Here is a 15,912-nt window from a genome sequence, read left to right on the forward strand (position 1 = left end):
GGAGAAAGGTTGTTTTCTGCTGCTCCAGAGAAGCGGACACGGAGCAATGGATCCAAAGTACAAGAAAGAAGATTCCACCTAAACATTAGGAAGAACTTCCTGACAGTAAGAGCTGTTCGACAGTGGAATTTGCTGCCAAGGAGTGTGGTGGAGTCTCCTCCTTTGGAGGTCTTTAAGCAGAGGCTTGACAACCATATGTCAGGAGTGCTCTGGTGGCGTTTCCTGCTTGGCAGGGGGTTGGACTCGATGGCCCTTGGGGTCTCTTCCAACTCTAGGATTCTATGATTCTAACTGCCTGAAGCCCGGGGTACACAGAGCTGCGCTCCCTGGGCTTCGGGCTGCAGGCAGCTGTCCGCAAGCCTGAGGAGCCCGGCGGGAGTTCTCGCGGGCTCCGCAGGCTTGCGGATGTCTTCCTGAAGCCTGGAGAGCGAGAGGGGTCAGTGCGCACCGACGCCTCTCGCTCTCCAGGCTTCAGCGAAAGCCTGCATTCACCCCATAGGACGCACACACTTTCCCCCTTCATTTTTGGAGGGGGAAAAGTGCGTCCTATAGAGCAAAAAATACGGTAATTGGTTGCGATTTTATGTAAACTGTGTTACTTTTCCTGTTGTTAGCCGCTCTGAGCCCAGCTTCGGCTGGGGAGGGTGGGATATAAATAAAATTTTACTATTATTATTATTATTATTATTATTATTAGGAAGCAGCAGTCAGAGCCAGAAGGTGGCACAGGTTTTAAAATAAAGGCCGGGATCCTTTAGCTGCTAGATGGGTCTTGCGGGGTCCCCACTCCCAGCTCTAAACGCCTATCTCTGGCCTGCAGCTCCCATTAGGGTCTCTGAACAATCGATTCGGCAAATTATTCAAAATACTATAATAATAATAATAATAATAATAATAATAATAATAATAATAATAGCTGTCAATTTTTCCCTTTTCTTGCGAGGAATCCTATTCGGAATAAGGGAATTTCCCTTAAAAAATGGGAAACGTTGGCAGCTATAATAATAATAATAATAATAATAATAATAATAATAATAATAATAATAATAGCTGTCAATTTTTCCCTCTTCTTGCGAGGAATCCTATTCGGAATAAGGGAATTTCCCTTTAAAAATGGGAAACGTTGGCAGCTATAATAATAATAATAATAATAATAATAATAATAATAATAATAGCTGTCAATTTTTCCCTCTTCTTGCGAGGAATCCTATTCGGAATAAGGGAATTTCCCTTTAAAAATGGGAAACATTGATAGCTATAATAATAATAATAATAATAATAATAATAATAATAGCTGTCAATTTTTCCCTTTTCTTGCGAAGAATCCTATTCGGAATAAGGGAATTTCCCTTTAAAAATGGGAAACGTTGATAGCTATAATAATAATAATAATAATAAATAAATAAAAATAAAAGAAACAGATTTTTCCGAGGGGAGGGGGAATCTCTCCAAACTTCGGAAGACCCAGCCGCTTTCAAAACAGCTGGAAATTTTTCAGAGAGGGATCAGGAACTTAAATCGAAAGCTCTCCGGGCATTTAAGGGGGTGGCAGCGGGGGGGGGGGGGAGAGAACCTGCCAAACTGGTCTCTCCTCCCTGTTTATAATGTCTCCTGACCCCAAGAAGATCAGGGTGGGGCAAGGAAGCGGCAGAGAAACAGGAGGCCAGTCGGGGAAACTGATTTTTCAAGTTATTTCCCAAGGATCCAAACTCTTTGCTATTTTTTCCAAGCTGGGGGACGAGAAACCTCGCAAGCGCCTTATTAAATCGCCCAATCTGAGTCTTTCTAAAAACTTTTCTTCTTCTCTCCTTTAGAGAAACACTTTCCAAAATAAATTAGTAAAAATCAGGAGAAATACAAGCTTCTTTTGTTCCCTCCAGCTCCTTTCTTTCTTCCCCCTGGAAGCAAACGGCAGGTTGTCCACCTTTTAAGGCGGCCTTTCTCAAGCTGTGGGTCCCCAGATGCTGTTGGACTACAAATCCCATCACCCCTAGCTAGCAAGGCCAGAGCTCAGGGACGATGGGAGTTGTAGTCCGACAACATCTGGGGACCCGCAGGTGGAAAACCGCTGAGCTAAGAGGACAGAGGGGAAGCTCTTCCATAGAGTCTGCATAAGCCGTAGGTCCTCCAGATGTTTCGAGACTACAACTCCCATCATCCCTGACCGCTGGTCCTGCTAGCAAAGGATCATGGGAGTTGTAGTCCCAAAACATCTGGTTGAGGAAGCCTGGTGCAAGCTGAGCTTAAGGCAGCCTTTCTCAACATCCCCAGGTGTTGTTGGACTACAACTCCCATCACCCCTAGCTAGCAAGGCCAGAGCTCAGGGATGATGGGAGTTGTAGTCCAACGACATCTGGGGACCCACATGTGGAGAACCGCTGTAATAACAGTTTTGCCATTCTTTTTATTGCGGCGAGGAGGGGAGATTCTCTGCAACTAGGCCTGTTTATTATGCGTATTCAGTGGGGCTCGGAAGTGCCTCGTTCTAAACCAAACCATGGGTCCCACCCCTCACGCCCGCTCTGGCTGGCAGAAGCTCTCCAGGGTTGGAGGCCGCCAGGGAAGAGTTCCCGGCCCTACCGTTGGGGACTGAACCCGAGGCCCCCTGCTCGAAAAAGCTGGTGCTCAACCGCTGAATATGCAGCCCTTTATCAAAGCGTCAAGTAAGGCTCTAGTCCTCATTGTTTTCGGCTGGCTTCATAGGACGCTGCCTCTTACAGAGCCAACCCTAAACAGAGTTGCCGCCGGGATCTTTGGAGAGAGCAAAGGTACAGCGGTACCTTGGTTCCCAAACTTTAATCCGTTCCGGAAGTCCCGTTCCAAAACCAAAGCGTTCCAAAACCGAGTCGCGCTGCTTTCCCATAGAAAGCAATGCAAAACGGATCGCCCCAGGCTTTTAAAAACAACCCCTAAAACAGCAATTTGACGTGAATTTTGCTATCTAATGAGACCGTCAGTACATAAAATGAAAGCAATATACGATGAACTGCAGTCACAAAAGCAATCAGTGGCTGGACTGGGTTCCACACAGTCACACACACACAAAAGAGCCGCAAAAAGCAAAATAAATAGCAAAAACAGACAGACCTCAGTGTAACACTCAAAACGGAGCACGTTTGATGGACCTAATAGGTACCGTATTTTTTGCTCTATAAGACTCACTTTTTCCCTCCTAAAAAGTAAAGGGAAATGTGTGTGCGTCTTATGGAGCGAATGCAGGCTGCGCAGCTATCCCAAAAGCCAGAACAGCAAGAGGGATTGCTGCTTTCGCTGCACAGCGATCCCTCTTGCTGCTCTGGCTTCTGAGATTCAGAATATTTGTTTTCTTGTTTTCCTCCTCCAAAAACTAGGTGCGTCTCGTGGTCTGGTGCGTCTTATAGAGCGAAAAATACGGTATCTAACCAGTAATATTTTGGGGAGCAGGCCAGCAGGCGGGGCCCATGACTTACATCCTAGGAGCTTACACAACACAAAACACTGTTCCTGGATGTAAGTTTTATTTCATTTGTTTTCTATCTTATATTTTGGAAATGTACATCCAGTCTTTCCCCCTTTAAATTTGTTTGGGACCCCCGAGAGTTTGGGGCCCTAAGCTACAGCTTGTTTAGCTTATACAGTGGTACCTCGGGTTACAGATGCTTCAGGTTACATACACTTCAGGTTACAGACTCCGCTAACCCAGAAATAGTACCTCGGGTTAAGAACTTTGCTTCAGGATGAGAACAGAAATCATGCAGCGGCAAAGGGAGGCCCCATTAGCTAAAGTGATGCTTCAGCTTAAGAACAGTTTCAGGTTAAGAACGGACCTCCGGAACGAATTAAGTACGTAACCCGAGGTACCACTGTACGTAAATCTGGCGCAGCCGATAAAGGCCAATACTCACATCTCCTCGTCTTCGGAGACCGCTTCCCGCGGGAACACCCCTCCGTCGTCTTCCTCGTCCTCCTCCTCCTCTTCTTCCTCCTCCTCCGCCGAGCCGCGGCTGGCCTCCGACGGGCCGGGGCTCGACGACTGGCTCAGGCCGGCAGCCGCCTCCCGCATGGCCGCCAGCGCCGCCATCTGCGCCCGCTGGATCCGGGCGCTCTCCGGTTCCCCTGCCTCCTCGGCGGCGGGCTCCTGGCTACGGCTGCGAGAGAAGGCCATCGCTGCCGCGCCAGGAACCGGAAGCGCGCCCGGCGGATCGCCCGGCGGAGGTTGCCGCGACTCCATTTCCTGCTGCAGGCGGGCTCTCTGTTGCCTCTGCAGGTTCTCCATCACCGCCTGAAGCTTCATGGCCCGGCCGGCGGTGGGCCTGACGGGGGGCGCCACCGAGGAGCCCTCGCCCTGCAATGGGGGCGCCGGAGGGCAGCGTCCGGGCGGAGGCAACGCCGTGGGGGACGCCGTCGAGGGGCCCTTCAGCCCCAGCGGTCCTCGCGGCTGTGGGGAAGGGGTTCGGGTGCCAAACGGTTCCTCGCAGGGCACGGGCTTTCAGAGGCCAGCCGCCATCCCTCGCCGCGGGGTCCCTCCGCTTCCCAGCCGCCCCGAACCGTGCCGGCGGGGCGGTCCTGCGGTGCTCCCGGGGGCTTTCCCGAAGGGGGTGTTGGGTTTGAGAGGCGTGCTTCGAGGCCGGGGCCTCTTCTGCGTCATCTAGGCGTCAGGGAAAGCGCTGCCTGGAAGAACAGGGGAGAGAGAAAAAATAAAATAGGCAGGTTAGCACAATGAGGACTAGAAAACTGACTTCGTTTCCCCCTCCCCAAGCAACAGGGACTAGAAACTTGATTTACAGCCGCTTTGTTGGGTTAGGGAACGAACACACCCAGAGCAAACCTCAACATATTCGCACAAAAAGAGGAAGGAAAGAGAGAGGGGAGGGATAATTTTTTTCTTTTCGTTTTTAACAAAAGGGAAGGAAGGGGGGGTTAACTTGGGCAGGAAGGAACAGACAGACGGGGCGACTCCAGTCGCCGTTTGAAGTTAGCAGAATCTGACCTTTCAACCCGTGCTAGAGGCTGAGATAGATAGATAGATAGATAGATAGATAGATAGATAGATAGAGTAAAGGTAAAGGGACCCCTGACCATTAGGTCCAGTCGTGGCCGACTCTGGGGTTGCGGTGCGCATCTCGCTTTCCTGGCCGAGGGAGCCGGCGTACAGCTTCCGGGTCATGTGGCCAGCAGGACTAAGCCGCTTCTGGCGAACCAGAGCAGCGCACGGAAACGTCGTTTACCTTCCCGCCGGAGCGGTACCTATTTATCTACTTGCACTTTGACGTGCTTTCGAACTGCTAGGTGGGCAGGAGCAGGGACCGAGCAACGGGAGCTCACCCCGTCATTGCGGGGATTCGAACCGCCAATCTTCTGATCGGCAAGTCCTAGGCTCTGTGGTTTAACCCACAGCGCCACCCGTGTCCCATAGATAGATAGATAGATAGATAGATATAAAAGCTAATCGCCAAATGGCCTTCTTGGTGGTGGCGCCCATCAGATGTCAAGGAGATAAAGACCTTTTAGAAGACATCTGAAGGCAGCCCTGTTTAGGGAAGCTTTTAATGTTTGCTGTTTTATATCGTGTTTTTAATTTTCTGTTGGGAGCCGCCCAGAGTGGCTGGGGAAACTCAGCCAGATGGGTGTGCTGTAAATAATAAATTTATTATTATTATTATTTTCATTTCTATACAGCCTTATAATTCAAAGGGGGCGGAATCTCAAAGCGCTTTACATTAAAAGACCCAACGAAAACAATCCAGAAGGGAAAAAAATTCAAGGGAAATATTTCAGACCCTTCTCTAAGGGCGTTCCCCATATTTAGTCGCTTACTCAATTTATAGAGCTTGCCCCATAGCAGAAGGACTCTAGGAAACTGGGGGGGGGGGTGTAGTTTTTGTTTGAATGTCAGACTAGGACCTGGGAGATCAGGGTTCGAATCCTGCTCAGTCCTGAAGCTCGCTCAGCCCACCTTGCCAGGCCGTTGTAGGGATTAAGTGAGGAAGTGGGGCGAACCGTGGGCTCCTCGCAGAAAAAGTTGGGATAATATACTACTACTAATAATAATTTATTATTTATACCCCGTCCATCTGGCTGAGTTTCCCCAGCCACTCTGGGCGGCTTCAAGTGTTAAAAACAATACAGCGTTAAATATTTAAAGCTTCCCTGAACAGGGCTGCCTTCAGATGTCTTTTAAAAATAAGATAGCTGCTTATTTCCTTGACATCTGAAGGGAGGGTGCCACCACTGAGAAGGCCCTCTGCCTGGTTCCCTGTAACCTCACTTCTCGCAGGGAGGGAACTGCCAGAAGGCCCTCGGAGCTGGACCTCAGTGTCCGGGCTGGACGATGGGGGTGGAGGCACTCCTTCAGGGATACAGGGCCATTTAGGGCTTGAAAGGTGAGAACCAACACTTTGAATTGTGCTCGGAAACGTACTGGGAGCCAATGGAGATCTCTCAGGACCGGTGTTATGTGGTCTCGGCGGCCGCTCCCAGTCCCCAGTCTAGCTGCCACGTTCTGGATTAGTTGCGGTTTCCGGGTCACCTTCAAAGGTAGAAGCGCATGGCAGTAGTGCAAGCGAGAGATAACTAGAGCATGCACCACTCTGGAAAGACAGTCCGCAGGCAGGGAGGGTGTCATCCTGCGTACCAGATGGAGCTGCCCTGGACACAGAACTGACCTGCGCCTCCATGGACAGCTGTGGGTCCAAAATGACTCCCAGGCTGCGCACCTGGTCCTTCAGGGGTACAGTTGCCCCATTCAGGACCAGGGAATCCCCCACACATGCCCGCCCCCTGTCCCCCAAAAACAGTCCTTCTGTCTTGTCAGGATTCAACCTCAATCTGTTAGCCACCATCCATCCTCCAACCGCCTCCAGACACTCACACAGGATATAAAATGCAGTGAATAATCTCTTCTGGCTGAGCTCCTTAGGGAAGCTGGAGAAGGCAGACAGTTCGCCAAAACGGCAACCCGAAATCTCCATGTGGTCACAACTGGACCCACGCCAGTCATAAAACGCCAGTCGCTTCTCAGCTTCTGCGTAAAACAGGTTTCAAGAGTCGACAGCCATTAAGCAACTGGTCCGGCTGGTGAGTCCAGATTCAAGTCGCCGGATCCCAAGGAATGATTTTTTTAACCTGCACTCTCTCCTAATATCTGTCCCAGAGGGCAGCTGGCAAACCAAAGACGGACACATAATTCTGCTCTTGGGGTCCCCTGGAAACCCGTTGCTTCTCGCCATAGGCGACCGAGCCAAGGGGCTATATTTTCAAATATCCTGGGTGGTTTCCTCTTTGGAAAGAGGAAAGTCTCAGGGAAAGTCTCCAGCAACCTCATTTCTTTTGAGATGATGTTCCTCACCAGGAAGAGGAAAGATAATGTATGTTTTCATGTTTTTGTTTTGGGTGTGTGTGTTTTTAAAGATATCTTATATAGGTACAAGGGACGCAGGTGGTGCTGTGGGTTAAACCACAGAGCCTAGGACTTGCCAATCAGAAGGTCGGCGGTTCGAACCCCCGCAATGACAGGGTGAGCTCCCGTTGCTCGGTCCCTGCTCCTGCCAACCTAGCAGTTCGAAAGCACGTCAAAGTGCAAGTAGATAAATAGGTACCACTCCGGCGGGAAGGTAAACGGCGTTTCCGTGCGCTGCTCTGGTTCGCCAGAAGCGGCTTAGTCCTACTGGCCACACGACCCGGAAGCTGTACGCCGGCTCCCTCGGCCAGTAAAGCGAGATCATAGAATCATAGAATCATAGAGTTGGAAGAGACCACAAGGACCATCGAGTCCAACCCCCTGCCAAGCAGGAAACAAGATGAGATGAGATGAGCGCCGCAACCCCAGAGTCGGCCACGACTGGACCTAATGGTCAGGGGTCCCTTTACCTTTATATAGGTACAGTCATACCTCGGGTTACAGACGCTTCAGGTTGCGTTTTATTGGGTTGCGGACCGCCGAAACCCGCTGCGGGTTGTGAATGTGCATCCCACACGGATCACGTTCGCAACCCGAACGTCCACTGTACGTACGGCGGTACCTCAGTTTTCGAATGTCTCCAAAGCTGGACATTTCGGCTTTCGAACGTCGAAAACCCAGAAGTAACTGCTTCGGTTTTCAAATGCTTTTCGGAAACCGAACCTGCCACACAGAGTTTTCCCAACGTAAATGCTTCCGGAAACACATGCGTCAGCTTTCGAACATTTCGGGAGTCGAACGGTCTTCCGGAAAGGATTACATTCGAAAACCGAGGTACCACTGTATATACCGTATTTTTTGCTCTATAAGACGCACCAGACCACAAGACGCACCTAGTTTTGGGAGGAGGAAAACAAGAAAAAATATATTCTGAATCTCAGAAGCCAGAACAGCAAGAGGGATCGCTGCGCAGCGAAAGCAGCAATCCCTCTTGCTGTTCTGGCTTCTGGGATAGCTGCGCAGCCTGCATTCGCTCCATAAGACGCACACACATTTCCCCTTGCTTTTTAGGAGGGGAAAAGTGAGTCTTATAGAGCAAAAAATACGGTAGTTTTATTTCTATTGAAGTTCAACTGTTTCTTCAATAAATGGTTCTCCCCAAAATGGTTTTCAGCTGCTCGTATTTTATCTGCAAGCCGCCTTGAGTCCCTGCCAGGGAAAAAGGAGGAGGAGGAGGAGGAATAACAACAACAATAATAATAATGTACAGGGATAGAAATTCAGACTCGATGAGCAAGGCTGCCCACACAGCGAGCAAACAACTGCTTGCCATTTTCACGCCCTATAAAAATCAAGGACGGGGCTAGTGGCAAATTTTGTCCAGGATCGAAGTGCCCATTATGGGAAACCGGCAATCAGGATTCGAATCCAAGACCCTTCTCCCTTCAGGTTTTCAGCAACGGGCGTTCAGAAGCGTAGCCATCAATGGCCCTTTCTCCTCTCCAGGAGTACGTCTGACCCTCTTTTAAAGTTGGTGGCCAGTCGCTGCCTCCCCGGAAGCGAGTTCGAAAGACGCACCCTTCTTTTCGCCTGTCCCGGACCTTCCACCACTCGGGTTCATCTACGAATCCCGGGATTAGGAGAGAGGTAGAAAAAACGCCTTTATATATCCACCGTTCATTTCAGGCACCGCGGTCATGACCATAGCTGTCAACCGTCCCTTATTTGGTGGGACAGTCCCTCATCCCAGCGCCGTGTCCCGCTGCTGTCCCTTATTGATGATGTCCCTTCAATTTCCCGGGTTTCACAGGAAGCAGCTCCTCTCCCTCCCTCCCCACCGGCCAGGGAGGAGGGAGGCTCCAACTGTGTTGCTTGGCTGCGTTGCTCACCCAATAAGGAGTCTAAGAACGACTGGGGGGTGGAGCTTGCATGCCTTGTGCCAATCAAATCGGCCGCCTTGCCTGGGGACTCGCCTTTGCTCAGCGCTTCCCAGCGGAGAGGTGACGGTGGTTTTCCTTGCTGCATCCCCTTCGCCGGGTTGCTGCGCTGTGGGAACCCCCGCTTGAGGCTTCGTTTGGCTGCTGGCTGGGCTTTCTGCCTTTGGCTCGGAGGGGCTCAGAAGTTGAACGTACCTGTGCCCAGAAAATCCCATGTTTTGGCTGCTGATCCCTTATTTCCGAGGCTGCTGGTCCCTTATTTCGAAATCTGTAAGCTGACAGCTATGGTCATGACCTGCCCTTACCCGGCTTTCCCCCGAAACCGAAAACAAAACGGTCTTTTCACGTGAGGAAGAGAGTCCTTAGAGGCACAGAGAGATAAAAAATATGTCGCCAGGGCAGCCACTCTCTTCGTGAAACAGATTCAGGAACTCACCGCCACAGGGTTATAGAAGGGCATTCGGCACATTAAAAGGGGAAGGGAGAATCTGTTTCTCAGCGGCCACTCGCTGGCCATCGCTAGCTGGGCTCTTAAAGGATTAAAAACCCAAATTATAAACCTGAAGGCGAGACACTCAGCCCTGGGGGGAAAATAGCTATTTCCAGCTAGGTTCGAGCGTTCCCAGACACACGACGGCCCCGTCTCACTCGATTACTGAGCGCATTGACAAAGCGCACACCCTATAATAAGAGAGTTCCTCAGAGGAGGACCCATTGAATTTAATGGGCACCTGCGTTAGCCAAGGCCATTTTGACGGGTCTCACAGCATTGGGTACCTATGTTCATATATATATATTTAGACACGGGTGGTGCTGTGGGTTAAATCACAGAGCCTAGGACTTGCCGATCAGAAGGTCGGCGGTTCGAATCCCCGCAATGACGGGGTGAGCTCCCGTTGTTCGGTCCCTGCTCCTGCCAACCTAGCAGTTCGAAAGCACGTCAAAGTTAAAGTAGATAAATAGGTACCGCTCCGGCGGGAAGGTAAACGGCGTTTCCGTGCGCTGCTCTGGTTCGCCAGAAGCGGCTTAGTCACGATGGCCACATGAGCCGGAAAAACTGTCTGCGGACAAACGCTGGCTCCCTCGGCCAGTAAAGAGAGATGAGCGCCGCAACCCCAGAGTCGGCCACGACTGGACCTAATGGTCAGAGGTCCATATATATATATATAGATATATAGATGGATAGATAGATAGATATAGATGATAGATAGATAGTTATACAGATATATAGATATATATATGCAGCCTGTAAATTTTCAGAACAGATAAAAGCATTGGGTGGACTCTGCCAAGTGAATCGGCTACGAATACGAACCGGTTTTGATCCCGCGCGCAAGAAATAACATGGCCACACACCTCTTCTTCTCTCGCACAACTGCCACGGAAGGCGACCACGAACCTTTCTGATGTCAGAGGGCGCTGCGGCCAATCGGAAGCTGCCCCGCCTCTCCCTTGACCGCGGCCAACAGCTTTCATTGACAGAGCCTCGCGAAGGCGCGTTGAGCTTTCCGCCCTTCTTAACTCGTATCAGGGAAGGTTATCGACGCCTCTGGAAAAAATTCCCAGCAGTGGGAACTGAGATTCGGGAGAGTCGCTTCCCAGTGGCTGAACTTCCGGTATCAGGGGCAGTCTACCTTCCCAAATACCAGCGGCTGGCAATCCCACCCAACCCAAGGCAGTTGTGGCAATTGTGCTCAGGGCCAGCTTGCAGGCCGGGATCCCCAGACACACGTCCCAGGCTTGTGCCTTGGGGAGATCACTTTGGGACTGCTCACAGCGGTTTGGCTTCACCCCCAGAGGCGAACTCCATTGTCTCTCGAGACGGACGGGTGCCAAAAATAGTAAATGATGATGATGATACAGTGGTACCTCGGGACGCGGGTAGCGCTGTGGGTTAAACCACAGAGCCTAGGACTTGCCGATCAGAAGGTTCGAATCCCCGCAATGACGGGGTGAGCTCCCGTTGCTCGGTCCCTGCTCCTGCCAACCCAGCAGTTCGAAAGCACCTCAAAGTGCAAGTAGATGAATAGGTACCGCTCCGGCGGGAAGGTAAACGGCGTTTCCGTGCGCTGCTCTGGTTCGCCAGAAGCGGCTTAGTCCTGCTGGCCACATGACCCGGAAGCTGCACACCGGCTCCCTCGGCCAGTAAAGCGAGATGAGCGCCGCAAGCCCAGCTTCGGCCACGACTGGACCTAATGGTCAGGGGTCCCTTTACCTTTATATAGGTATAGTCATACCTCAGATTACAGACGCTTCAGGTTACAGACTCCTCTAACCCAGAAATAGAACCTCGGGTTAAGAACTTTGCTTCAAGATGAGAATAGAAATCGCGTGGCAGCAACGGGAGGCCCCATTAGCTAAAGTGGTACCTCAGGTTAAGAAAAGTTTCAGGTTAAGAACGGACCTCCAGAACAAATTAAGTTCTTAACCTGAGGTACCACTGTAATAAGAATGCGCTTGTGCATAACCCCTGCCTTTTGCTTCAATTACATCGGCTCAGCCCTAGAAACCAGCCGATTATGTAATTAACTACAGTGGTACCTCGGGTTAAGTACTTAATTCGTTCCGGAGGTCTGTTCTTAACCTGAAACTGTTCTTAACCTGAAGCACCACTTTAGCTAACGGGGCTTCCTGCTGCCGCGGCGGCACCGGAGCACGATTTCTGTTCTCATCCTGAAGCAAAGCTCTTAACCCGAGGTACTATTTCTGGGTTAGCGGAGTCTGTAACCTGAAGTGTATGTAACCTGAAGCATCTGTAACCCGAGGTACCACTGTAGTTCACTGAAGCATGTGCAGAGTGATTTTCCTTCTACATCTCCAAGAAACCAACAGGCTGTTCATTCCCAGGTTTAGAAATTTAAAAAGGACCACCACCCCACAGAGAAGCTTGCAATGTCCTCTGGAGTCTTCTCCCAAAAAAAGCAAGAGATCAGCTCAAGAAAATCTGCAGATTTTGCACCTTGTAGGTCCCCTCGAATCCTCTCCACCTGGAACCCCCAGCTGCTGAGTTCAGAAACAGGAAGGAGGAAGGGAAGGAGAGAATTTGAAGAATGGCAGAGCTGGCTCCGTAGGAACATCTCTCTCCTAAACCACCCCGCGTGCTAAAGACATTAATTCTTTAATGATCTTGTAGGAGGCAGAGCCGACAGACAAAGGGGAACTCACAGAAGGCCCTTGCTAGCTTACAAAAAAAGAGAAAAAACCCTACAGGCGTTTCCGCTTTTCCAGCAGAGTCCAGATGTTAAGCCCCAACAGTGCGAAAGAAGTTATAAGACATCTGGGAAGAAGAGTGTGGTCTGCAAGAGTCCATCTCTCTCTCCCAGCTTTCAACTAAAGCTAAATAAAAATCAGTTCGACGGGCACAAGGATTCTCCCCATCTTCCCAATTATGAAACGAATCACTTTTGAGATATTCCGAGCAAATCCCGTTGTTGTTTAGTCATGTCCGCCTCTTCGTGACCCCCTGGGCCAGAGCACGCCAGGCCCTCCTGTCTTCCACTGCCTCCCGCAGTTGGGTCAAACTCATGCTGGTAGCTTCGAGAACACTGTCCCACCATCTCGTCCTCCGTCGTCCCCTTCTCCTTGCGCCCTCCATCTTTCCCAACATCAGGGTCTTTTCCAAGGAGTCTTCTCTTCTCCTGAGGTGGCCAAAGTCTTGGAGCCTCAGCTTCAGGATCTGTCCTTCCAGTGAGCACTCAGGGCTGATTTCCTTCAGGATGGAGAGGTTTGATCTTCTTGCAGTCCATGGGACTCTCAAGAGTCTCCTCCAGCACCAGAATTCAAAAGCATCCATTCTTCGGCCATCAGCCTTCTTGATGGTCCAGCTCTCACTTCCATACATCACTACTGGGAAAACCAGAGCTTGAACTATACGGACCTTTGTTGGCAAGGTGATGTCTCTACTTTTTAAGATGCTGTCTAGGTTTGTCATTGCTTTTCTCCCAAGAAGCAGGCGTCTTTTAATTTCGTGACTGCTCTCACCATCTGCAGTGATCATGGAGCCCAAGAAACTAAAATCTCTCACTGCCTCCATTTCTTCCCCCTCTATTTGCCAGGAGGTGATGGGACCAGTGGCCATGATCTTCGTTTTTTTATGTTGAGCTTCAGACCGTATTTTGTGCTCTCCTCTTTCACCCTCATTAAAAGGTTCTTTAATTCCTCCTCACTTTCTGCCATCAATGTTGTGTCATCTGCATATCTGAGGTTGTTGAAATCCGTTGATGGACCCCTAAAAAACACGTCACTTTGAGATCAGGGTTCGTAAATGGAATTCAGGTCAGAAAACAGCACGGGAGAGATGCGCTAAGATCGACACATGCCTCAACTGTCCGCACAAAGCCAAGCCGGCCTTCCCCTGCTCCATTCATCGGCCCAAACCTCCAGGTTGGCAGCCTTGCTCCTGCCTCCAGTGGCAGGCAGTTCCACAGTTTAACTCCGCAAAGAAACCCTTCCTGAATCTTTATCAGCTTTATCGGATGGCCACAAATTCTGGTGTTAGGAGAGAGGCAGGAAAATTCTTCTCTGTCCTCTTTCTCTATGCCGGGATTAATTTTAAAGAGCAAAGAGGGCCCCTTGTTGAAAACAACTGTATCTCCTGAACTGCAAGGGGGCTGGACTAGATACCTCTGTGGGTCCCTTCCAATTTGGTCCCTTCTGTTTTTGGTGCCGGCCACCCCACAGTGGCGGCGAACATAAGGAGGGTTGCACATAGAAGACACCACTTCTTCTACTCTTTGGCAATCCCTTGTAGCCGAGTAAGATTGTCTTCCATGAACACAGTTTTAACAATGAGTCCGTAAGTGACTGTGGAGACTAATTCTGGATCCCCACGTCCTTCCACAGTGGGGATATTGGTGTCCGGGCGGGAGTTGTTCCCTGTGAGGGTTTGCCAAGCATGCCTTCCTCTCAGCGCGTTTCTCCCTTGTATCCTGAGTTCGAGTGTCTTCAAAGCCCACGACACCTTTGGGAAAGGCTGGTCTCCAACTGGAGCGCTCGCAGGCCAGTGTTTCCCAGTTGTCTGTGTTTATACTACATTTTTTTAGATTTGCCTTGAGAGAGTCTTTAAACCTCTTTTGTTGACCACCAGCATTACGCTTTCCATTTTAAAGTTCGGAATAGATTAGTCGCTTTGGAATACGATCACACAACATGACCAGTCCAGCAAAGATGATGTTGAAGAATCATCGCTTCGACACTGGTGATCTTTGCTTCTTCCAGTACACTGGCATTAGTTCGCCTGTCTTCCCAAAGTGATGTGTACAATTTTTCGGAGACACCGTTGATGGAATCTTTCAAGGAGCTGGAGATGGCGTTTATAAGTGGTCCACGTTTCACAAGCATACAGTAAATTTGGTAGTACAATAGCTTTGTAAACAAGCATTTTGGTTTCCCTGCCTAAGATAAAACAGGCAGCCATGCGCTTCCATGCGCAGAGTGCATTCTCCGGACAGAGGAGATATTTTCACTGTCGAAATGGCGGGTCTCCCCTGCCGATTCTGCACCGACTTGTGGGACCAACTCAGTTTTAAGAGTCAGTTAAGAGGAGACGATTGCTCCCAGGGAGGAAAATTTCACTTCCTGGCTCGGACGGAAGTGTACCACTTGAGAGCCGCATGGCGCACAGAAAGTCCCCTCAAGTGGTTTGTTTAATTTTAGCTTCAGCCACGAGCTGGTTTAAGAAACGGGCCCAGAGAAGGGAGTTTGCTTCCCTGCTCAGGTCCACATGCAAATGTCTAACTGACACCTCAAGGTCTTTTCTCTGCAAACGTCCATCTGTCCAATTGTTGGATTAGACGGGCGACGATGTGAGAATCTGCAGAGCTGGGGAGGGGGGGAGGGTGTTGCGCGACCTTGCGGGTGACTTTTTAATATATTTCTCTGAACCTCTAATAACGTTGTAAATCATTGCCTAACAGAGATTCCCCCGTGGGGGAAATAAAGAAAAGAACACACACCCGGGGGCAGTTTCGACATTCCGTCACACCTTTGCGTGACCAATAAACCCAGGACCGGAGGGGTGGGGCTCTGTAACTAGTTGGAGGGTCACCTTTAAACTTCATCAGCAAAGCTACTCAGAGTCTCCCCTATGGAGAAATACGAAGTGGAAAATTGGGGTTGGGGGAAGACTGGCAAAAACATCCCATTCGCCACTTTTTGAAATGTGCATTTCATCTGTCTTAATATGTAGATGGGATGCGGGTGGCGCTGTGGGTTAAACCACAGAGCCTAGGACTTGCTGATCAGAAGGTCGGCGGTTCGAATCCCCGCAATGACGGGGTGAGCTCCTGTTGCTCGGTCCCTGCTCCTGCCAACCTAGCAGTTCAAAAGCACGCCAGTGCAAGTAGATAAATAGGTACCGCTCCAGCGGGAAGGTAAACGGCGTTTCCGTGCGCTGCTCTGGTTCGCCAGAAGCGGCTTAGTCCTGCTGGCCACATGACCCAGAAGCTGTATGCCGGCTCCCTCGGCCAATAAAGCGAGATGAGCGCCGCAACCCCAGAGTCATCCACGACTGGACCTAATGGTCAGGGGTCCCTTTACCTTTAATATGTAGATAAGAGACTGCGCTCCCCATGGCCACAGAGATATCTGCTAGCTGGC

General features: G+C 50.3%; 1 protein-coding gene and 1 long non-coding RNA gene across 7 annotated transcripts in view; one reads left to right on the forward strand and one right to left on the reverse strand.

Moving 5' to 3' along the window:
• The window catches only part of ARID3A (AT-rich interaction domain 3A), a 69,269-nt gene that overhangs the window by 50,450 nt on the left and 2,907 nt on the right, over nucleotides 1-15,912 (reverse strand). For 3 of the 6 annotated variants that reach the window (XM_083483870.1, XM_083483871.1, XM_083483872.1), the window contains exon 2: nucleotides 3,885-4,650. In XM_083483870.1, coding sequence (XP_083339996.1) covers nucleotides 3,885-4,273 — 389 coding nt within the window. In that variant the 5' untranslated portion in view covers nucleotides 4,274-4,650. Of the gene's footprint in view, nucleotides 1-3,884; nucleotides 4,651-10,630; nucleotides 10,729-15,912 lie in introns of those variants that run through there. The other 3 variants (XM_083483869.1, XM_083483868.1, XM_083483873.1) reach the window with 2 other exon arrangements.
• LOC310697635 overlaps nucleotides 1,945-15,912 on the forward strand; it is a 42,109-nt gene continuing 28,141 nt past the window's right edge. Inside the window, exon 1 of the long non-coding RNA XR_014521121.1 lies at nucleotides 1,945-2,057. This is a non-coding gene — a long non-coding RNA (uncharacterized lncRNA). The remainder of the gene's footprint in view (nucleotides 2,058-15,912) is intronic.

The sequence above is a fragment of the Podarcis liolepis genome (assembly GCF_965112155.1).
Source record: "Podarcis liolepis genome assembly, chromosome: 18".
Classification (NCBI taxonomy): domain Eukaryota; kingdom Metazoa; phylum Chordata; class Lepidosauria; order Squamata; family Lacertidae; genus Podarcis; species Podarcis liolepis.